The following is a 25,495-nucleotide window of genomic DNA, read 5'->3' on the forward strand; positions in this document are numbered from 1 at the left end:
AAACCAAAAGTGCTGCGTTTATATTTTTGTTGAGTGTACTAAGGCATTCATGCAGAGGAACAAGTACAGCATTCTGGAATGGCCATCTCAGTCCCCAGACCTGAAGATTATTGAAAATTTTTGGTGTGATTTTAAGTGGGTTATCCATGCTCGGACACCAACAAACCTGACTGAACTGGAGATGTTTTGTAAAGAAGAATGGTCCAAAATACCTTCAACCAGAATCCAGACTCTCATTGGAAGCTATAGGAAGCATTTCGAGGCTGTTATTAGAGCCCGACCGATATATCGGCCGGCCGATATAAGCCCTTTTCAAAGTACTCACTATCGTCTGAAATTTTGCAGATAGAACGCTGATAATTTCTCATAAACAGAAGAGATACTGAAATAATGTTTGTGTCGGCCATGTAAAATGTCCTTGCACCGCTTGTCCAGTAGATGGAGCTCTGACTCCATTCAACTGAGAGCTGCTTACACCCCTGCTTAAATGTGTTCATTACCGACCCCCGTAGTTCGCCGTCACACTGCACTGATCGGCTGACAAAAGCATACAAGTAAGTTTATAAGGATGTTGTTTGTAATAACTTTGCGATTACATTCACCCCACATTTCTCCCGTTTTTGTTCAACTCAGTTTGATTAACTCAGTTTATGTAATAATGTGTCAAATGTGCTTCATTGCATTGGTCACGCTTTTTATTAAGCCCACATTGTGTAGACCTTATTTCTAGCATGAAAAACATTTGAAACATTCAGATTCACTGGTCGTCCAGAAAGATTCTGGGAATTACTGGCATTCGCCTTTAACCCTCTGGGGCCGACGGCTGAGACCAAGCTTTACTGAATTGTAAATAACTTTTTAATGATATGAGATAGAAACGTACTATTTTTTCTGAAAAGTTAACTCCGATCCGACGTTCGATCCACCGTCGGCCATCTTGGTACTCCTCATAGAAGATGTGTGATGACGTGCACAATGTGAGTGTCTAATCGGAATTCCTTCTCCGTCACATGGTTTTCCAAAATCCAATCGTAGGGCAGATTTACCTCACATGATATGGCAAAGATTGTTTTCAGGAGTGATATCTTAGTTGGCCCGTTTGAATAGCCCCCTAACTGCTCCAACTGCATTTTTGCATTTTTTGAACTTGAAAATTCTTCTGTTATAATGTTAATCAATATGAGGGCAAAGCTTCAGCTTTTAGCTCATACCTTTTGTTAAGGGTCCAAAAAGAACATTTTATTCATTTAAAAAAAAAATAATATCTGCTGATTTATCGGCCATCTGCAAATCAGCCAATTTATTGATTATCAGCATTTTTTTCATCCAAATATCGGCCTCAAAAAATCCATATCGGTCGGGCTCTAGCTGTTATTTCTGCAAAAGGAGGATCTACTAAATACTGATGTATTTTTTTCTGTTGGGGTGCCCAAATTTATGCACTTGCCTAATTTTGTTTAAAGAATTATTGCACACTTTCTGTAAATCCTACAGACTTCATTTCACTTCTCAAAGATCACTGTTTGTCTGTTATATGATATATTTAACTGAAATTGCTGATCCAAACAACTAATGATTTATAAAGGAAAATCATGGAAATCATGAGGGGTGCCCAAACTTTTGCATATAGCTGTACCTACCTATCTGTTTTAACCTTAGCATCTTCATACACATGGTTAGTATAGATAAGTGTACTTAAACAGGATCAGCAATTTATAACATAGCTTTACTAGGACATACTGCATAAATGAGAGAACTTTCAACAGACTCAAAGAGAAATGTCAAAATAGCCTTTACTTTTTGTTTGAAATTCAAGAAAAAGCGAAAAACAACCATTTCAGTCGTCATAAAAATATTCTTGGAAGTCCTTCAAATATTATACAACCCCTGGCAAAAATTATGGAATCACCGGCCTCGGAGGATGTTCATTCAGTTGTTTAATTTTGTAGAAAAAAAGCAGATCACAGACATGACACAAAACTAAAGTCATTTCAAATGGCAACTTTCTGGCTTTAAGAAACACTATAAGAAATCAAGAAAAAAAGATTGTGGCAGTCAGTAACGGTTACTTTTTTAGACCAAGCAGAGGAAAAAAATATGGAATCACTCAATTCTGAGGAAAAAATTATGGAATCACCCTGTAAATTTTCATCCCCAAAACTAACACCTGCATCATATCAGATCTGCTCGTTAGTCTGCATCTAAAAAGGAGTGAACACACCTTGGAGAGCTGTTGCACCAAGTGGACTGACATGAATCATGGCTCCAACACGAGAGATGTCAATTGAAACAAAGGAGAGGATTATCAAACTCTTAAAAGAGGGTAAATCATCACGCAATGTTGCAAAAGATGTTGGTTGTTCACAGTCAGCTGTGTCTAAACTCTGGACCAAATACAAACAACATGGGAAGGTTGCTAAAGGCAAACATACTGGTAGACCAAGGAAGACATCAAAGCGCCAAGACAGAAAACTTAAAGCAATATGTCTCAAAAATCGAAAAATGTACAACAAAACAAATGAGGAACGAATGGGAGGAAACTGGAGTCAACGTCTGTGACCGAACTGTAAGAAACCGCCTAAAGGAAATAGGACTTACATACAGAAAAGCTAAACGAAAGGCATCATTAACACCTAAACAGAAAAAAACAAGGTTACAATGGGCTAAGGAAAAGCAATTGTGGACTGTGGATGACTGGATGAAAGTCATATTCAGTGATGAATCTCGAATCTGCATTGGGCAAGGTGATGATGCTGGAACTTTTGTTTGGTGCCTTTCCAATGAGATTTATAAAGATGACTGCCTGAAGAGAACATGTACATTTCCACAGTCATTGATGATATGGGACTGCATGTCAGGTAAAGGCACTGGGGAGATGGCTGTCATTACATCATCAATAAATGCACAAGTTTATGTTGATATTTTGGACAACTGAAAGGATGTTTGGGGATGATGAAATCATTTTTCAAGATGATAATGCATCTTGCCATAGAGCAAAAACTGTGAAAACATTCCTTGCAAAAAGACACATAGGGTCAATGTCATGGCATAGGGTCAATGTCAATGAGCAGATCTGATTTGATGCAGGTGTTAATTTGGGGGATGAAAATTTACAGGGTGATTCCATAATTTTGTCCTCAGAATTGAGTGATTCCATATTTTTTTCCCTCTGCTTGGTCTAAAAAAGTAACCGTTACTGACTGCCACAATCTTTTTTTCTTGATTTCTTATAGTGTTTCTTAAAGCCAGAAATTTGTCATTTGAAATGACTTTAGTTTTGTGTCATGTCTGTGATCTGCTTTTTTTCTACAAAATTAAACAACTGAATGAACATCCTCTGAGGCCGGTGATTCCATAATTTTTGCCAGGGGTTGTATATGATGTTAAAAAAATCTGACCTAACCCAGAAGACATAATCTGCATTTTCAGGGACTGCACCTGCTTCAACAAATATTCGTTCTTTAATTTCATGGTGCGTGACAGTACTTCGCTAAAAGATGCAGAGTTCATAGTAAACTGCAGATTCTCAACAGTATGTGTCAGTGCAGCCAACGCAGAGAGGGCAGGATGACTGAGGCAAAGTTAGTCGGCTGGCTGGCTGGTTGCACAGTGAGCTGATTGGACAGACGGAGGGAGATAAAGGCAGAGAGTCACAGACAGGAGTTAGAAATGCAAGGAGGCCGAGACGTTCAGTCAGACAGACAAACGGAGCGGGACGTCAACAGATAAGGAGGAAGACGAGAGGAGACAACAGCACTGACATACTGTCAGGTACTGCGCTTCAGTCCGTTACGCACGTTCATCCCAACAGTCAAATTTTTGTGCTTTGCCGGATGCGGGGTTGATGTCGCTTCCGAAGATTATATACTGTAACTTCACTCCGCATGGCGCCTCCTCTTGTTACCAAACTCTAAGAGGGAAAAAGCAGTGAAGAGTGCAAAAAAAAATAAAAGTTCACCAACAGTGCAAATCACATCTATCTTTACCAAATATGTTAAAAACATATTTTCTGATGCTCACCTCGATTTTGCAGGTGGGAGTTGATTCTCTCCAGCAATCATGCCAGAAAATGGTATGACAGAATTTTAAATGTTTTAGTTTGTTTTTATTATTTTTTTTTTGCTGTCCCCAACTTGACTTGATGTGATTTCTCAACTCAGAAACCGATTCTGAATTGGTTCCACTGGTTTCTGTCATCGACTGTCCTCATGGGTTTGATCAGCCTTCCTGAATATTCCTTCATCCTTTTTGAGAATAATGGCGGAATTTAACGGCGGAAAAGACCACTGCCAAAGCTTTTGTGTTTTCCTCAAAGGAACCAAAGTTTCCAGCGAGTGTGCTTTTTGGACTCCGCCTTGGACTTGCGCTTCGGGGTGGATGTGAACACTTCGCTGGAGTAAGGCAGAGCAGGACATGGCTGGCTGTCCAGGGGACAAAGTCTCTTCATTAGGGGCTGCAGTTTGTCCTCCTGCAGCTTGAAGTCCAGCTCCACACTGCAACATAACAGCATAAAAAGATGAAACGCTGATTATTCCAATCAAAGATATAGGTTGTCATTACAGATGACTAAATTCTTGCATAATAAAAAATAAACAAGAGCAATCAGAGATTTTTGAATTCAGTGGAGTCTTCCATGCCCTAATATCTATCAATGGTGAAAATTTGGTGAGAATCCATGAAGTAGTTTTGAAGAAATCTTTCAAAGCCTATATGAAGGGAAATCTTGATCCAGAATCCGGATCTGGATCACCTCCAAAATTTAATGGGCTTTTCCTGTGGTGCATCTGTGGTGCATATTTGGTGAAAATCTGTGAAGTAGTTTTTACGTAATCCTTTCAAAGTTGATATAAAGTGCAATCTTGATCCAGAATCTGGATTTGGATCTGGATCACCTCCAAAATTTAATGGAGTCTTCCATGCCCAGATATCTATCTGTGGTGCAAATTTGCAGTGAATCCGTGAAGTAGTTTTTACGTAATTCCTCAAAGCCTATATAAAGTGAAATCTTGATCCAGAATCCGGATACAGATCACCTCCATAATTTAACGAGTTGTTCCATCGCCTAATATCTATCTGTGGTGAAAATTTCGTCAAAGTCTGTGCAGTAGTTTTGACGTAATCCTGCTAACAGACAGTCAAATAAATAAACGCTGATGATTTTATTACGTCCTTGGCAGACATAATAAATAAAATAATAACACTATGTAACACAATTTTTGTTCCTGGCTTCTAAGTGTTATATTTCAACTGCTTATGTCTAAAGTCTATGGAAAAATGACTACATTCAGCACAAACTTTGATTTTTTTTTTAACGTTCTAGAAAGTTCTAAAAGTTTCTTGAAATTTCTAGATAATTCTGGAAACTTCTAGAAAATTCTGGACAGTTCTAGCAGTTAAAGAATATTCTAGAAGACTACTCAGTAGTAGTGAAGGCGAATCGAGAATATTCTTGAAAACAGACAAATTTCAAAATATCATTGTCCTAATCACAGAAGCAAAGTTTCTGTGGAATAACAGCTATTTTCTATTTATTTAAGGCATGACAGGTTAGGAAAACACACTGTGTACCCAGGAACAAAACAAAAATAAAAATTTGTTACATAGTGTAATAACAGTGACAACAATTTACATTTATATAAAACCTTTCAAGATAATCAAGGATTCTTTCCACCATGGAATTAACACCCACAGGCCTTTGTGAACAGGTAATTGTTAAAAATGCACAGAGAAGGCACACTGCAAATCGCTAACAGAAGAAAGCTCCAAAGGTTCATAAACTGGTGTAGGTAATGAGAACAGATCTTTGCCTGTGGGCTGCAGAGTCTGCACAAGAGTGGAATGATGGAGCAGATCCAACAAGTACAGAGGAGCAAGGGCATCAAGGGATTTATAGTTGAGGAGGAGGATTTTATAGGACATGCAGTACTTAACGGGAAGCCAGTGAAGGTGATCGAGGGTGGGGATGATGTGCTGCCAAGCCTTTATACATGTGAGAACCCTAGTAGCTGGAAAATATTACTGGAGTTTGTCTACTGCTTTGCCATGTAGATGGAATAGGACACCACTGCAGTCATTCAGAGAGGAGGTGATGGAGGTATCAGTAAGGGTTAGAGCAGGGGTAGGCAACCTGTTCCAGAAAGAGCCATGAGGGTGCAGGTTTTCTTTGCAGCCACTGACTCCACCAGGTGATTTTACTGATTAATATCACTTTGAGCAGATGGAATCAGTTAATCAGTGAAATCACCTGGTGGAGTCAGTGGCTGCAAAGAAAACCTGCACCCTCATGGCTCTTTCTGGAACAGGTTGCCTACCCCTGGGTTAGAGTCACAAAATAGGGCCAGATCACTTCCCACATCACTGCAAAACAGCTTATTTTTGGTGGCTCTGTGGGATAGGAGATGTGTTGTCCACAGAGTGTTCTTGTCGAATGATGAACAATATAGTGGTCATCCCTGGACAAGACACTTCATCTGCATTGCCACAGTCCACCCAGCAGTGAAGAAATAATGCAAGTTTCAGCTTACTTTTGGTTAATCATGTACACAGTTGAGTGGGATTTCTTGGTCAGTTTGCACCTTGCCACTTGCACAAATTTCATCCCCACACTGCTGCGCAATTTGTCGTGTCAACGCATCCTGCTTTTTTTGATGCCATGCTATATAAAATAATCATGTCATAGCCAATGACGCGTTTGCTCTCAGAACTTGGCTGATGAAACCATACTCTCATTGCTCGCAGAATCACAGAGAAATCATCTACAGCTGCAGCTTGTGCGCGTCATGTGGCGGAGAATGCATTTGGAATCTTGTATCAAAAGGTAATTATTTATAACATATATTTTGTAATGGACTGGTAAAACAGCTGCATTTTCATTCCTTCTTATGAGTTAGATAATGTATCTGTAAAATTATGTTTATTATACTTGTAACATCTCGTCATTATCCTTCAGATGGCCTGCGTGCAGTGACATGCAGTGACATGCAGTGACACGCAGTGTTTTCGAATAGGTTGCACAATGTTCACGACTAGTTCACTAAAATAATGCGTGCCAGAAGTTTTGAACATTTCTAAATTTTCTTTGCGCATTGGCACGCAGCCGCACACAGTTCACACGCAGTTTACGACATATTTACTCACTGCCTGTGAGTTGGTGCCTGTTGGAAACATACGAGTATGACCAATGGAAACTAAATTTAGATATCTGTTTGTACTCATTTTTGCTCTGAATAAATCCTTTTCTCATTCATTAAATGCATTTCTTGTCAACTGATGTCCTGCATATCCATTGGAAAGTTTGTTGAATGTTCAAAACTTTGAGCGGACATCAGGCGGAGAGCTTCCCTGTGGCTGCATGTTTGTTTCTTGTTTTGTCCTGTACGTGTTTGCTAGCTGACGGCTTGGTGTTATTTTACAACCTCAATTCCAATGTAGGGATGTTGTGTAAAATGTAAATAAAAACAGAATACAATGTTGTGCAAATCCTCTTCAACCTATATTCAATTGAATACACCACAAAGACAAGATATTTAATGTTCAAACTGATAAACTTTGTTGTTTTTGTGAAAATATTTGCTCATTTTGAAATGGATGCCTGCAACGCATTTCAAAAAAGCTGGGACAGTGGTATGTTTACCACTGTGTTACATCACCTTTCCTTCTAACAACACTCAATAAGCATTTGGGAACTGAGGACACCAATTGTTGAAGCTTTGCAGGTGGAATTCTTTCCCATTCTTGCTTAATGTACGACTTCAGTTGTTTAATAGTCCGGAGTCTCCATCGTTGTATTTTGCGCTTCATAATGCGCCACACATTTTTGATGGGCGACAAGTCTGGACTGCAGGCAGGCCAGTCTAGTACCTGCACTCTTTTACTATGAAGCCACGCTGTTGTAACACGTGCAGAATGGGGCTTGACATTGTCTTGCTGAAATAAGCAGGGACGTCCCTGAAAAAGATGTTGCTTGGATAGCAGCATGTGTTGCTCCAAAACCTGGATGTACCTTTCAGCATTGGTGCCATCACAGATGTGTAAGTTGCCCATGCCGTGGGCACTAACACACCCCCAAACCATCACAGATGCTGACTTTGCGCTGGTAACAATCTAGATCAGGGGTGGCCAAGTTCGGTCCTCGAGAGCCACATTCCTGACACTCTTAGTTGTCTCCCTGCTCCAAACACACCTGAATCCAATAAAAGGCTCGTTAGCAGACTTTTAATCAATCAATCAATCAACTTTTTTCTTGTATAGCGCCAAATCACAACAAACAGTTGCCCCAAGGCGCTCCACATTGCAAGGCAAGGCCATACAATAATTATGAAACACAGTCTACGTCTAAAGCAACATAACCAAGGGATGGTCCAGGGTCACCCGATCCAGCCCTAACTATAAGCCTTAGCGAAAAGGAAAGTTTTAAGCCTAATCTTAAAAGTAGAGAGGGTATCTGTCTCCCTGATCTGAATTGGGAGCTGGTTCCACAGGAGAGGAGCCTGAAAGCTGAAGGCTCTGCCTCCCATTCTACTCTTACAAATCCTAGGAACTACAAGTAAGCCCGCAGTCTGAGAGCGAAGCGCTCTAATGGGGTAATATGGTACTATGAGGTCCCTAAGATAAGATGGGACCTGATTATTCAAAACCTTATAAGTAAGAAGAAGAATTTTAAATTCTATTCTAGCATTAACAGGAAGCCAATGAAGGGAGGCCAACACTGGTGAGATATGCTCTCTCCTGCTAGTCCCCGTCAGTACTCTAGCTGCAGCATTCTGAACCAACTGAAGGCTTTTTAGGGAACTTTTAGGACAACCTGATAATAATGAATTACAATAGTCCAGCCTAGAGGAAACAAATGCATGAATTAGTTTTTCAGCATCACTCTGAGACAAGACCTTTCTGATTTTAGAGATATTGCGTAAATGCAAAAAGGCAGTCCTACATATTTGTTTAATATGCGCTTTGAATGACATATCCTGATCAAAAATAACTCCAAGATTTCTCACAGTATTACTAGAGATCAGGGAAATGCCATCCAGAGTAACGATCTGGTTAGACACCATGCTTCTAAGATTTGTGGGGCCAAGTACAATAACTTCAGTTTTATCTGAGTTTAAAAGCAGGAAATTAGAGGTCATCCATGTCTTTATGTCTGTAAGACAATCCTGCAGTTTAGCTAATTGGTGCGTATCCTCTGGCTTCATGGATAGATAAAGCTGGTATCATCTGCGTAACAATGAAAATTTAAGCAATACCGTCTAATAATACTGCCCAAGGGAAGCATGTATAAAGTGAATAAAATTGGTCCTAGCACAGAACCTTGTGGAACTCCATAATTAACTTTAGTCTGTGAAGAAGATTCCCCATTTACATGAACAAACTGTAATCTATTAGACAAATATGATTCAAACCACCGCAGCGCAATGCCTTTAATACCTATGACATGCTCTAATCTCTAATTTTAATGAGCCTTTCATTGGATTCAGGTGTGTTATATCAGGGAGACAACTAAGAGTGTCAGGAATGTGGCTCTCGAGGACCGAACTTGGCCACCCCTGATCTAGATGGTCCTTTTCCTCTTTTGTCCAGAGAACATGACATCCATGATTTCCAAAAACAATTTGAAATGTGGACTCATCAGACCACAGCACACTTTTCCACTTTGCATCTGTCCATTCGTAAATGGACTGTCTCCGGTCCTGAAGGAGCACCTGCTGGCTAAGGAGGAACCGCGGGATTTTGACGGGCTTGTCGATTTGGTTATACGCTTAGACAACCGTTTAAATGAGCATCGTTGGGAGCAGGCCGGGGGGCGTGACCGGGCACGAGCCGTCCCTCCCCCTTCCAGTTCCGAAAAGGTGACGTCGTCCCCACGCTTCACTGCCAGAGAGCTCCGTGTGGCTACAGCTCCCCCTGCTGAGGAGGCTATGGACACGAGCAGGGCCAAAGTTAAGACAAACATCAGACAAAGGAGGCTGGCCCGCGGGGAGTGTTTTGTCTGCGGCTCTTGTGAGCACATGCAGAAGGACTGCCCCAAAACGGTCAAACTACAACGCCCGTCCTTAGAAACTGGGCTAAAGGTGGGCCATAATCTGCACGAATCCCAGTAATGATCCTTTGTGGGGATTTAACCCTTCACGCCCCAGCACTGGTAGACACGGGGTCGGAAGGGAATCTGCTGGATAGCAGATGGGCAAAGGAAGTAGGGCTCCCCCTGGTAGCTCTGCCGGCACCATTGCAGGTGCGAGCACTAGATGGCACCCTGCTTCCATTAATCACACATCAGACACAGCCTGTGACCTTGGTTGTGTCTGGAAATCACAGGGAGGAGATCGTGTTCCATGTAACACCTTCTACCTCCCGAGTGATTTTGGGATTTCCATGGATGGTGAAGCACAATCCCCGGATTGATTGGCCGTCCGGGGTTGTGACGCAGTGGAGCGAAACCTGCCACCGGGAGTGTTTAGGATCCTCGGTTCCTCCCGGCACGACGACTAATGAGGAGGTTAAAGTCCCCCCCAATCTATCGGCGGTGCCAAAGGAGTACCACGATCTTGCTGACGTTTTCAGCAAAGATCTGGCGCTCACTCTTCCCCCGCACCGACCGTACGATTGTGCCATCGATTTGGTCCCGGGCGCTGAGTACCCGTCCAGTAGGTTGTACAACCTCTCACGTCCGGAACGCGAATCAATGGAGACCTACATCCGGGACTCTTTAGCTGCCGGGCTGATCTGGAACTCCACCTCCCCGATGGGTGCTGGTTTCTTTTTTGTGGGCAAAAAGGACGGCGGACTCCGTCTATGCATTGATTACAGAGGGCTGAATGAGATCACGGTTTGCAACCGATACCCATTACCTCTGTTGGATTCAGTGTTCACGCTCCTGCATGGAGCCCAAATTTTCACTAAATTGGATCTTAGAAACGCGTACCACCTGGTTCGGATCCGGAAGGGAGACGAATGGAAGACGGCATTTAACACCCCGTTAGGTCACTTTGAGTACCTGGTCATGCCGTTCGGCCTCACTAACGCCCCCGCAACGTTCCAAGCTTTGGTAAATGACGTCTTGCGGGACTTCCTGCATCGGTTCGTCTTCGTATATCTGGACGATATACTCATCTTTTCCCCGGACCCTGAGACCCATGTCCAGCATGTACGTCAGGTCCTACAGCGGTTGTTAGAGAACCGGCTGTTTGTGAAGGGCGAGAAGTGCGAGTTCCACCGCACTTCTTTGTCCGTCTTGGGGTTCATTATCTCCTCCAACTCCGTCACCCCTGATCCGGCCAAGGTTGCGGCGGTGAGAGATTGGCCCCAACCAACAAGCCGCAGGAAATTGCAGCAGTTCCTCGGCTTTGCAAATTTCTACAGGAGGTTCATTAAAGGCTACAGTCAGGTAGTTAGCCCCCTGACTGCCCTGACCTCCACCAAGGTCCCCTTCACCTGGTCGGATCGGTGCAAAGCCGCGTTCCAGGAGTTGAAACGCCGGTTCTCGACTGCACCAGTTCTGGTGCAGCCTGATCCTGATCGCCAGTACATAGTGGAAGTGGACGCCTCTGACTCAGGGATAGGAGCCGTGCTGTCCCAGAGCGTGGAGGCTGATAAGGTTCTCCATCCTTGTGCCTATTTTTCCCGCAGGTTGACCCCAGCTGAACGGAACTATGGAGGCAATCGGGAGCTCCTTGCGGTGAAGGAGGCTCTTGAAGAGTGGAAACACCTGCTGGAGGGGGCGTCGTTGCCTTTCACGGTTTTCATGGACCATCGGAACCTGGAGTACATCCGGACCGCCAAGCGGCTGAACCCCAGGCAAGCCCGCTGGTCTCTGTTCTTCGGGCGCTTTGACTTCCGGATCACGTACCGCCCCGGGACCAAAAACCAAAAATCGGATGCATTGTCCCGGGTGCACGAAGAAGAAGCCAAGGCGGGGCTGTCGAACCCCACCGAGACCATCATCCCCGAGTCCACTGTCGTGGCCTCCCTCACCTGGGACGTGGAGAAGACCGTCCGGGAGGCCCTGGCAAGGAGCCCGGACCCGGGGACCGGCCCCAAGAACAGAATGTACGTCCCACCAGAGGCAAGAGCTGCAGTATTGGACTTCTGTCACGGGTCCAAGCTCTCCTGTCATCCCGGAGTGCGTAGGACCGTGGCAGTGGTCCAGCAGCACTTCTGGTGGGCGTCCCTGGAAACCGACGTTCGGGACTACGTCCAGGCCTGTACCATCTGCACCAGGGGCAAGGCAGACCATCGGAGGACGTCGGGACTCCTCCAACCCCTGCCGGTGCCTCACCGCCCCTGGTCTCACATCGGCCTGGACTTCATCACGGGCCTCCCGCCGTCCCAGGGTAACACCATTATTCTCACGATAGTGGACCGGTTCTCCAAGGCAGCCCACTTCGTGGCCCTCCCGAAGCTCCCGACGGCCCAGGAGACGGCAGACCTCCTGGTCCACCACGTCATGCGGCTGCATGGGATACCATCGAACGTTGTATCAGATCGTGGTCCCCAGTTCTCTTCGCAGGTTTGGAAGAGTTTCTGTAAGGAGCTGGGGGCCACCGTGAGTCTCTTGTCCGGGTACCACCCCCAGACAAACGGCCAGGCACAGCGGGCTAACCAGGAGTTGGAACAGGCCCTTCGCTGCGTCACCTCCGCGCACCCGGCGGCCTGGAGTCACCATCTGGCCTGGATCGAGTATGCCCATAACAGCCAAGTCTTGTCTGCTACCGGCCTCTCCCCTTTTGAGGCATGTTTGGGGTACCAGCCCCCATTGTTCCCGCTGGTGGAGGGAGAGGTCGGTGTGCCCTTGGTCCAGGCCCACCTCAGGAGGTGCCGCCGGGTGTGGCAGACCGCCCGCTCTGCCCTGTTGAAGGCCCGGACGAGGGCCAAGACCCATGCGGACCGCCGGCGTTCCCCGGCCCCCACATACCAGCCCGGGCAGGAGGTGTGGCTTTCAACAAAGGACATCCCTCTCTGTGTGGACTCCCCTAAGTTGAAAGACAGATACATTGGACCATTTAAGATCCTCAAAATCATCAACCCGGCCGCAGTGAAGCTCCAACTCCCAGCTTCACTGCGGATCCACCCTGTATTCCATGTGTCCCGCATCAAGCCACACCACACCTCGCCCCTCTGTGCACCTGGACCTACGCCGCCTCCTGCCCGGCTCATCGACGGGGAGCCTGCTTGGACAGTCCGCAGGCTCCTGGACATCCGTCGTAAGGGCTGGGGGTTCCAATATCTGGTGGACTGGGAGGGGTATGGACCTGAAGAACGCTCCTGGGTGAAGAGGAGCTTCATCCTGGACCCGGCCCTCCTGGCCGATTTCTACAAAAGACACCCGGACAAGCCAGGTCGGGCGCCAGGAGGCGCCCGTTGAGGGGGGCTCCTGTTATGTGGGCCACTGAAGAGGAGGTACTGCTGGCCCACCACCACCAGAGAGCGCCCTGCTTGGAGTGCGGGCTCCAAGCACGAGAGGGCGCCAGACCCAGAAGAATTGACAGCTGTCACTCATCGCACCAGCTGTCACTCATCTACACCACTTTATAAGCCGGACTGCAACTCCACCTCCTCGCCGAGAAATCAACTACCGAAGAGGTCATTTCTCTGCTGACTCATATCGTTGAGTGATAACCTGAACTTCTTTTGCAGCCGTTATCCTGTGGTGTTCTTCCTTATCTGTGGGATTGGCGTTTGGTGTGACAGCGACGGCTTCGCCTCACACCCCAAACCAGATAAGTGGATTAAACAGGAGCTGCACGAGTGTGTGATTGGAGGTGGAGGTGCTCCCTCCTAACTGTGTGCAGACTGTGGATTACTGAGTGTGCGGACTCACACTCATTCATCTTGTCTTTGCTTTCTGCCAGCAGTACCAGGGTCGACAGCCGAAGACAGAGGCCACCTGGGGACTCGGGACTTGGCGGCTCCGGTGTTCTTCAGACCGTTGGTGGTGGAAGCCGTGTGGGATGCGGCTTCTCTCTCGTCGGGGGTCTTCTATCTTCGAGCCTGCCCACACGTCACCTGGTGTTAATTGACTTTACAAATTTTGTGTATTTCGTTGTGTGTTGTCACAACATTAAATTGTTACTTTTTGGCTTATTCATTGTCCGTTCATTTGCGCCCCCTGTTGTGGGTCCGTGCTACGACACCTTCCCAACAGTCCCAGCTTTTTTGAAATGTGTTGCAGGCATCCATTTCAAAATGAGCAAATCTTTGCACAAAAACCATAAAGTTTATCAGTTTGAACATTAAATATCTTGTCTTTGTGGTGTATTCAATTGAATATAGGTTGAAGAGGATTTGCAAAACATTGTATTCTGTTTTTATTTACATTTCACACAACGTCCCAACTTCATTGGAACTGGGGTTGTATCTCTGCATTTTCTGTATATCTTGTGTTCTCGTGCTGCACACCCGCATTCGTTGGTTGTCCACTCATTCCATCTGAGCCCCAAATCCACCGGAATCTGATGGATTAGCCGAATTTTGCCGCCTGAAAAATTATTTGAATAAGTTGTAATCACTTTACTCAATCTGTCACATGTGACGACACCCAAAATCACAACTTAAGTCACTACACACAATCTCTAGAGTCTACTTACCCCATGAGCAAGCACTTTCGTGACAGTGGGACTGAAAAATACCCTGAGTGTTTTTTGGCATGCTTAGTGACTATCTCCCTCAGCGTTCCCTTTCTCTTGAGGAAAAGGCTGCTCCTCACAATAGTTCATTTATCTCATCATTCATTAGTGCATTCTGCTCTTGGTTCTCTTGACAGTCACAACTCAATATGTCAGTAAACAGGGAGTTGAGTGGTTCATTTCTTTCAGTGTGCTGAAGACCTGATATTGAGCAGGAGCTCGCATGGCTTGTTTGATTGTATTGATCTGTGCCAAACATGACATGATGACTGAATGTGTGAATAAACAGTGATTCTCTCCTCATGTTCACACTGTATAATACTTTCCACTCACTAATAGGGATTCTCGTTAGGTTGTAGCTGGTAGACTACTGTATGTATACGTGATATTTTTTATTCCAGCCAAATACAGAAAGTTGCATGGCCCAAGCAGAAGGTCGCCCCTTTGAGTCTGGCCTGCTGGAGTTTTTTTCCTCAAATCATCATAGGGAGTTTCTCCTTACCGTTGTCGCCTGTGTGCTTGCTCTTGGTGTTGGTAAAGTTAGACCTTACTTGTGTGAAGTGCAACTTTGTTGTGATTTGGCACTATATAAATGAAAATAAATTGAAATTGAATACGTATGTACATGTGATTTCTTTGATTTTTTTTTTTATTTTTAATAAATCTGAAAAAATGCCAAAACATTCATTTTGCCATTATGGGGTGCTGTCTGTAGAATTTGGAGGGGAAAAATTAATTTATTCCATTCTGGAACAAGGCTGTAACATAACAAAATGTGGAAAAAGTGAAGTGCTGTGAATACTTTCTGAATGCACAGTACACACACACACACACACACACACACATATATATATATATATATATATATATATATATATATATATACAGATGCACTGAACTATAAAAACATCCCAAAACACAAATTGCCCCTGATGCCAGATTTCCACTTTTGTCTGTGTAATCCTAAACTGAATGTCATCTGGATTTTTCTTTCTATTTCTGGAGTTGATTTTTCTATGAATAAATCTCTCAGGCTTTGGGAAAAATGCGACTCAATCCCATTCAGATGAAACCTCTGAGAAGCCAAGTAGGCCTCGACGAACTAGCTGTCCTCAAGTGAGTGATAACTGTGGTATTCTACACTTGCCCTTTGGCTTCATTGCTATTGATTTTTTTGTACTATATATTCCTGAGTTATGCGAAACATTTTGAAAAAAGACTACAAAGACAATGAACTGTCTGCTTTGTGTGTACTAATACTACAGGTCTGCAAACAGCTGAGTGACTGCACTGATTTAGTCTGCGATTTGATCATATACTTACATTTCAATACCTGCTGCTGCTTATACTTCTTGTTTCAACTGCAGCCCAAGATTAGATAAAGAAAATGCTAATTAAAAAGAAAATGCAGTGATCTTTTCATTGACTGACTTCTATTTCATTGCAGACAACATTAATACTTTTTTTTATATTTTGTGTGATCAGCTTAATTTAATTTGTTTGCACACACACACACACACACACACACACACACACACACACACACACACACACACACACACACACACACACACACACACACACACACACACACACACACACACACACACACACACCCTGTATTTTAGGTCTGTAGCACATTAAAGAAAGTTGAGGTGGGACAAATTATTCTCGTCATAAGGTTTAAATAATCTATTTCTCGATGTAGTTTTCTTGAGACAAGAGAAATGTGAAGACAGAGTAGGGCATAGTGGGTACTACCCTATTACTATTACCCTATACTACCCTACCCTGTTGTCCAGAGTATAAATTGCAGTAAAAAAAAAAAAAAGTTTATGAAGTCCTGTGATTTATATATGAAAAAATACTGCATTATTACCTATAACCACAAGTTGGAACCACATAGATGCGTGGGAAACTGCTGCTGTATACTGGATGAGTTATTGTGATTCACACTTGGAGCAGTACGAGGATTTAGAGGAGTAAGAGGAGAAGAAGACAAAGAAGCAGAAGAAGCAGCAGCAGCTCTGAATTAAAACTTTCTGTCTTACAGAATGAGTAAATTTCAGAAGTAATGTTCTCCATCTTAAAAGACCATGATTTGAACTAAAAAGAGGAAATATAACTTTTATATTGTTTGCCAAAACATTTGTTTGGACTATATGAGACAACAATAATAGCAACAGCAAGTTCACTAAGCTTAGGTACAGTAACTCTCTCATTTTCTGCAAATGTTTTACAAAACAGTTTTCAGATGTTTACATCTGGTCATTGGCCAAAAAGAAGTGGTTTACTCATGTTTTTTGTGTGGTGTAATAACATGAATTCTCGTTATCTTCTGCTTGCTAATATGGTTTCTGCTTTTTAAATAAATAATCCAGTTAAATCAATTTTGTTTCTTATCAACTGGTAGCACCACTTTTCAAACATAACTACAATTTACAACCCCTGGCAAAAATTATGGAATCACCGGCCTCAGATGATGTTCATTCAGTTGTTTAATTTTGTAGAAAAAAAGCAGATCACAGACATGACACAAAACTAAAGTAATTTCAAATGGCAACTTTCTGGCTTTAAGAAACACTATAAGAAATCAGGAAAAAAAATTGTGGCAGTCAGTAACGGTTACTTTTTTAGACCAAGCAGAGGGGAAAAAAATATGGAATCACTCAATTCTGAGGAAAAAATTATGGAATCATGAAAAACAAAAGAACGCTCCAACACATCACTAGTATTTTGTTGCACCACCTCTGGCTTTTATAACAGCTTGCAGTCTCTGAGGCATGGACTTAATGAGTGACAAACAGTACTCTTCATCAATCTGGCTCCAACTTTCTCTGATTGCTGTTGCCAGATCAGCTTTGCAGGTTGGATCCTTGTCATGGACCATTTTCTTCAACTTCCACCAAAGATTTTCAATTGGATTAAGATCCGGACTACTTGCAGGCCATGACATTGACCTTATGTGTCTTTTTGCAAGGAATGTTTTCACAGTTTTTGCTCTATGGCAAGATGCATTATCATCTTGAAAAATGATTTCATCATCCCCAAACATCCTTTCAATTGATGGGATAAGAAAAGTGTCCAAAATATCAACGTAAACTTGTGCATTTATTGATGATGTAATGACAGCCATCTCCCCAGTGCCTTTACCTGACATGCAGCCCCATATCATCAATGACTGTGGAAATTTACATGTTCTCTTCAGGCAGTCATCTTTATAAATCTCATTGGAACTGCACCAAACAAAAGTTCCAGCATCATCACTTTGCCCAATGTAGATTCGAGATTCATCACTGAATATGACTTTCATCCAGTCATCCACAGTCCACGATTGCTTTTCCTTAGCCCTTTGTAACCTTGTTTTTTTCTGTTTAGGTGTTAATGATGGCTTTCGTTTAGCTTTTCTGTATGTAAATCCCATTTCCTTTAGGCGGTTTCTTACAGTTTCGTCACAGACGTTGACTCCAGTTTCCTCCCATTCGTTCCTCATTTGTTTTGTTGTGCATTTTTGATTTTTGAGACATATTGCTTTAAGTTTTCTGTCTTGATGCTTTGATGTCTTCCTTGGTCTACCAGTATGTTTGCCTTTAACAACCTTCCCATGTTGTTTGTATTTGGTTCAGAGTTTAGACACAGCTGACTGTGAACAACCAACATCTTTTGCAACACTGCGTGATGATTTACCCTCTTTTAAGAGTTTGATAATCCTCTCCTTTGTTTCAATTGACATCTCTCGTGTTGGAGCCATGATTCATGTCAGTCCACTTGGTGCAACAGCTCTCCAAGGTGTGATCACTCCTTTTTAGATGCAGACTAACAAGCAGATCTGATTTGAAGCAGGTGTTAGTTTTGGGGATGAAAATTTACAGGGTGATTCCATAATTTATTTCTCAGAATTGAGTGAGTCCATATTTTTTTTCCCTCTGCTTGGTCTAAAAAAGTAACCGTTACTGACTGCCACAATTATTTTTCCTGATTTCTTATAGTGTTTCTTAAAGCCAGAAAGTTGCCATTTGAAATGACTTTAGTTTTGTGTCATGTCTGTGATCTGCTTTTTTTCTACAAAATTAAGCAACTGAATGAACATCCTCCGAGGCCGGTGATTCCATAATTATTGCCAGGGGTTGTATATTGTAGTTCTGTCAGGATTTGGGTTTTGCCGGCTTTTATTTCTTGGCTTTGTGTTTTTCAGTTACATTTTGTTTATTCTCTTGCTGGGGTTTTTTTTCTGTTTGGGTCTGTCTTTCCTGTCTGTCTCTGCTGGCTCTTGGTGGTGGGTGTTTCCCTCTGTCTGGCCACGCCCTCCTGGTGTGTTCCACGCACACCTGTTCTCGATCTGCACCTCATCACCTGGGTGTATTTAAGCTTCCCTTTGTGCCTTACTCCCTTGCCAGATTGTAGTGCCTTGTGCCTCTTTCCAGGTCTGTTTCTTGTATTTCCTTGCCTTGCTTCATTTGCCTCATCGTGTTTTTTGACTATCTGCCTGTGTACCTCGACCACGCCTAAGCCTGATGTTTTTGTTACTGTTGCTCTTTTTGGACTGCCTGTCTGTGTACTGACTCCAGCCTGTTTACAGAGTAAATGCCTTAACTCCACTGAGCTGTGTACCTGCGTCCTGCATTTGTGTCCAGCCCGTCTTTCCTGTCAAACCTGATAAGTTCAATATGTATATTTTTTGTTTTTCCCTTTTCATGATGCATTTTTTGACAGGTGCAATGTACACTGTTGTGTGGCTTATAGAGTATAAAATACGGTAAGGAGGTCAGTCCTGGCATGAGAAGAGTAATGACAGAATTGAGAACCGATGATGTGAAACAAAAAGACATGTTTGTATGTCAAGGTGAGACACGAAGTCCGCTTCCAGACAAACAGACATTCACACTCAAAGCTTGGCCTAATAGCTACGCGCTTTGATGGACAATGTAATTAGTTAGCTGAAGGATGTGCTTCAGTCAAAGTGACAAAACAAATCCTGGGAACTGTCTTCACTCTTAAGATAAGTGTCAGCTAAGAACAGAGCTCTATTAAAACCTTCAGGCGAGGACACTAAACACAGCATGGGATAGTTTGGGAGGCTGGGAATTCCCAATAAATCAATATGTTAGATTCAAAATATACCCTGAATTAGACTAGTGCTTATTTTAATCATTTTTACATGATAAAAATAAAGTTGTGGATTACATTTTGTTATTAATGTTTTATTAAATTCTGTTTGCACTAGCAAAAGTTGGCAGATTTGTTTGTGTTTTCGGAGGATTATTTAAAATGATTTCTGCTATGAAATGTGATATAATAATTAGTCCATTATGTTGATCAGAGTCTGGATGTGAATTCTGAAGCTCTGTTTGCGAGATGGGACTTTAATTTTTAAAAAACAAAATTTCCATTCACTTTTCATAACCTTTTTCAGCTGATTTTTATGAAACTTGCAAGAATGAGCAATCAACAAAAGGGTGAACTCCAAAATTTTTGATGTTTGGATATGGATTCTGGATATTTTACATAGTGTGATTGGGCTTCCTTGCTTGTGTCCTTCCTTCCTCCCATTTGATAAAACCTTAAAAAAAAAACAGCATTTCTACAAATTTCTGAAAATGTTTGAACAGTTTTCATACAGGTGGGTGGAATGACTGATCATATATACGAGGTCTGTGATAAAAGTAATGGACCTTATTATTTTTTTCAAAAACCATAGGGATTTGAATCACGTGTAATTACATCAGACATGCTTGAACCCTCGTGGGCATGCAAGAGTTTTTTCACGCCTGTCGGTTACGTCATTCGCCTGTGGGCAGTCTTTGAGTGAGGAGTCGCCCACCCTCTCGTCATTTTTTCATTGTTTATGAATGGCTCAGAGACTGCTGCTTTGTTTGATCAAAATTTTTTCAAAGCTGTAAGGCACAACTGAGTGGACACCATTCGATAAATTCAGCTGGTTTTCGGTAAAAATTTTAACGGCTGATGAGAGATTTTGGTGTGGTAGTGTCGCTTTAAGGATGGCCCACGGCGCCTGACGGCGATCTGCGCTTCGAGGCGGCAGCGTCTCGCCGTTTCAAGTTGAAAACTTCCACATTTCAGGCTCTGTTGACCCAGGAAGTCGTCAGAGAACAGAGAACTTTCAGAAGAAGTCAGCATGGGGAGTTTATTCGGACATTCCATTGTTAATGGACATTTTGTAATGAAAGAACGTGCGGGCAGAGTCGCATGTCGGGCCGGACCCGACCGCGGGGGGTCGCGACAGGAAAAACACCTCCGTTGGAAACCTTAACGGGCAAGTTGGAACATGCCCAAGCTGTTAAACAATTTCTCAGTTACTCACTTGTTGAAAGCCATCAAAAGCCACCTGAATTTTACAAATGGCTTTCAACACATAGGTGTTTTTCCTGTCGCGGCGCACACAGATTCGCCGAGTCGTCACGGAAACGACTCGGCGAATTTGCGCGCACGTCTTTCATTACAAAATGTCCTTAAACAGTGGAATGTCCGCATAAAGTCCTCATGCTGGCCTCTTCTGAATCTTCTCTGTTCTCTCACGACGTCCTGGGTGAATTAAGCCTTAAATTAGAATGTTTTCAGGTTGAAACAGGCCGATGACGGTGCCTGGAAACGCTGCGCGACGTCCCACTCCGTGGGAAGTCCTTACAGTGACAGAAACACCCCATAATCTCTCATCAGCCGTTAAACTTTTCACCGAAAACCAGCTTAATTTCTCCAATAGTGTCCACTCGGATATTCCTCACAAGTCCAGAAAAAATGTTGATAAAGCAATGCGCGCTGTCCACAGCGGCTATTCAGACAAAGAGATTCCGACAGGCGGGGTGGAGCACTCCTCACTTAAGGCCTGCCCACAGGCGAATGACGTCACCGACACGCGTGAGAAAACTCACGCATGCGCACGAGGGTTCAAGCATGTCTGACGTAAAAACATATGAATCAAATCCATTTATTTTTTGAAAAAAATAAAAAGGACCGCTTTTTTCATCACAGACCTTGTACTGACAATACTGTTTTGAAGACATCCATGGGCCACTTGAATGTGCCAGATGACGGCCATCTTTTAAAATGGTAAGAAATATTGCTATAAACTTGCAATAATGTTGCCAACCTGATGGACATCTTCAGGATTTTTCCACCTGAGCAAAGGTTTGCACTCTCTGAATACCTCTGCGGGCACTGAATGCTTGAATTAATCAGTACTGCCTTGAAGCTAAGTGTGATGTCAGTGCAATGATATCCACAATACTACGTCAACTTGACAACGCAATGTAAGCTCAATTCAATATTGACATGCAGCACACACCAACACATCCCATAAGCTATTGCACAGGTCACCATTTTTCCCAAGTGCACATGCTGCTCAAAGTACTTATCTGCAATATCGAAAGTCAAAAAGAAGTGTCACCACATAATAGATATACAGCAAAACCCACCTAAACCATCATCGTATACCATACTATACCACTTTATTTATATAGCACATTTCACAAACAGAGTAGTTTCCAAAGTGATGTACAAAAAACCCCAAAACAAAACAAAACAAAAAAACAACATAGTGTTAAAAGCCAAAGAATAAAAATGGGTCTTAAGAAGAGACTTAAAACACTCTACAGTGGGGGCTGTTTGGATGTTAAGGGGCAAATCATTCCACAGTTGTGGGTCCACCACAGAGAATGCCCTGCCCCCCGGTTTTCAGTCTCGTCACAGGCACTGCAAGCTGGAGCTGGCCTTCGGACCTCAAAGCACGGGGAGACTGGTAAATTTGGATGAGGTCCGAGATGTAAGCCAGGGCCAGTCCATTCAAAGATTTAGAAACAAACAATAAAATTTTAAAATCAACTCTAAAACGAACTGGAAGCCAGTGCAGGGATGCTAAAATCGGAGTGATGTGCTCTTGCTTTCTACTACCAGTTAAGAGGCGCGCAGCAGAATTTTGGACCAACTGTAAGCGGGAAAGTGCATTGTGGCATCGTATAAACCGGATACTCGTACGTACCGGACAAAAGCAAATGTCCCAGTGCTTTTGTATGGTTTTCCATGTAATAAACACCGTATATGCCTGATGTTGTATAACAGATTTTTGCTCACATTGGACTAAACGTTCCATCTCATCGCAATTAAACCCCTCCCATCTACTGGACAGAGCAGTCTGGGTGTGCCCAGTCGCAACAGAGGTACAATATGAAATTCAGCACTGACACTCACTGATTTGAGGAAAGTGGGTACAGTATTTCCTTGATTAAAAGCCCTGGCAATTTTTTTAAACCGTGTTCAGACCTGGTAAAAACACAGCTTAGATGTGGTTTGACCGAAACAAATTGTCATTAAACTTAATAAAACAGGGATGAAGTGGAGGTTTAAGAGTCACTAGGTGTTCACAGGAAACAGTTATTTCTATATTTATTTCTGTTCATTGTTAGTTGGTTTAATCTTTTCTGTTTTGTTTTATCAGATTCTTTTTGTCTGTTTCTCTAAAAATGTATTGTGGCATTATTAGCTATTATTACTATTATTGTTTCTATTATTATTATTATTGTTGATATATAAATAAAAATAAATGACTAAAATATTACAATTTGTAATACATTTGACTCTTTTATGACAAACGCTGAGCCATGAATTATTATACAGAAAACAAATGTGCTGACAGCTGCAACAGCTTAATGCTAACTTCAACATTGAAAATGCCACAGACATGCTAACACGTTACCATCGGTCCTGTTTTTAAGTTATAAAATACATCTATCAACTGTTTCAGAAGACCATAACAGGTCAGATTAACATAAAAAGGTAAATGTTACTGACAGACATATGCTCTTTGGGGTTTTAGTGGGAAAAATTAAGATTAAGTGAAATAAAACACTGAATCAACAAAACACCCGATCGAAGCTGTGATTCGCAGATCGAATCACAGCTTCGATTGGTTCAAGGTTCAAAGCAAAGCCGCGCTACAGAAACGGTCGATTTATATGTAAGAAACGAAACATTTGTGGTAAAACAGTTATTTAACAACTAATTCATGACTAAATTAGTTGACAACTATTTTAATAATCGATTAAATCGATCAGTTGTTTCAGCACTACTAAACACATCCTCTTTCTGTCAGATCCCATTTGGGATGTGTGTGTGTGTGTGTGTGTGTATGTGGGGGTGTGCCTGTGAGCCTGGACTAAACCATTGTACAACTGTGCAGGGGTGGAAGGGTCCTCAGAGATCTTTCAATATTATTGTTAGAGCAGAATTATGTTTTGCAACATTTATACATTCATTCTAATTATATTCTTTTACAACATGAATTGTATGGACATTAATAACATGCAACACAAAAATGTATTTAATGCCAGTTTTTTGTGGCCCCCCCATGCTCTGGGCCCTGGGTACATAGTACCCTTTACCCCCCCAGTCCGACGCCCCTGGATTTGAAACATTTAGGAACAGATCCAGAAGGTCCACTTGAATCCATTATATGGGAGTTTTACTGTACATATATTTGAAGTGCGTATTGATGGTTTAATGTGAATATTGTGTATAGTCGTTCTTGAAATTATAGCCAGCAGGTGCATCCATCAATCTAAGAGTTCTATTGACATTAAATAATAATGGTAAAACACAGTTGTTCAAGATATCCAGTGTGTTCCACATATGAAATAATACACATTAATAATGAAATGAGCAGGATACAGTAGCAGCAAAGCTAAGAGACCTAATAACAAGCTTCAGCAGTTGAGCTACATGTATTAGAATAGTATTGAGATGTACAGAAATGTTACTGGGTCGTGCTTTGTGATGTATGAAAAAGTTTATTTTTTGAATTTGCAATGAAAAAAATTGAAAGAAAATTGGTGATGCTTTAACTGAGATCGAAAACATCAAAACAATATCTGCAATCAATATTTTGACATTGAAAAGATACATCATCCTGATGCCAATCATTGATCTTTGTGTTCATGTTGCACGCTGTTGTTGATTCAGCGTTGTACATTTATGATGTCAACCCACAATGTTCAGTAAAAACTCATGTTTGACGTTGGGTTGATGGTTAGCTGACATCAATGACTGATGTTGAGTTGACATTTGTTTGCCCACTGGGGCCTTTCAAGTTTGATATAAGCATGCCTCTGTGCATTTTAACAATTTTTTTTATTCCCGTTACACAGAATGCTAACTCCATGATAATGAGAAACCAGGTGATTTTAAAGTTTAAACTGAAGCCTTTACCTTGCATTTTTGTTGCACAACATGACTTGCAAATATTACCCTTTGTCATTTCATGCTTTTATGGTTGTGTGTTCCTTTCTTTCTTTTTTCTAACAACCCCATCTGGTATGCAATAAAAAAAAAAAAACTTGACAGAAAGCGATACAGAATCCCAGCATAGCGGCGCACCACGGAATAGCCCCAGCAATTATTAAACAATTAATCATTTGGCAGATCACTGCAATTATTGCACAGTGAGGACAAATGCCCCAAAGGGGGCGCCGTGTGATGTGGGTGGCTCTATACGTTTGTGTGTTTGGGGTGGGGGTGCAGGTGCTTGAGCAAACAAAAGCCCTGTATATCTAAGATCATCTCTGTGCACAAACAGATTGAAGCAGCTGGAGACAGGAAAGCTTTTCTGGGGCATTCGGAAAAGCAGATTAATCATCACGTTAGCTATGCAGTGGGGGTCGCCGCTGCTGCGATCAGAGAGAGCCGTTTGTTTGTCTGCGGTCGTGGTGAGCTGAGCACTGCTCAATGATTGTGGCTGCTGGGAGGATTTTTTTTTGTTTTGTTTTTTTGCCGCTGTGAGACATCTTTTTAGGATGATTCATTCCGCGTATACCTGCGCCGCTCTCTCCGCCTCTGCCTCATTTTGTCATAAATTCGTTTCTCCT

At 42.6% G+C, this 25,495-nt stretch overlaps 1 protein-coding gene across 1 annotated transcript in view; it reads right to left on the reverse strand.

Moving 5' to 3' along the window:
* Positions 1-3,825: 3,825 nt before the first annotated feature.
* The window catches only part of LOC117523584 (inhibitory synaptic factor 2A-like), an 86,375-nt gene continuing 64,705 nt past the window's right edge, over positions 3,826-25,495 (reverse strand). The window contains 2 exon segments of the mRNA XM_034185145.1: positions 3,826-3,910; positions 4,021-4,493. Of these exon segments, the coding sequence (XP_034041036.1) occupies positions 4,310-4,493 (184 nt within the window). The 3' untranslated portion in view covers positions 3,826-3,910; positions 4,021-4,309.

Source organism: Thalassophryne amazonica, chromosome 13, assembly GCF_902500255.1.
Source record: "Thalassophryne amazonica chromosome 13, fThaAma1.1, whole genome shotgun sequence".
Classification (NCBI taxonomy): domain Eukaryota; kingdom Metazoa; phylum Chordata; class Actinopteri; order Batrachoidiformes; family Batrachoididae; genus Thalassophryne; species Thalassophryne amazonica.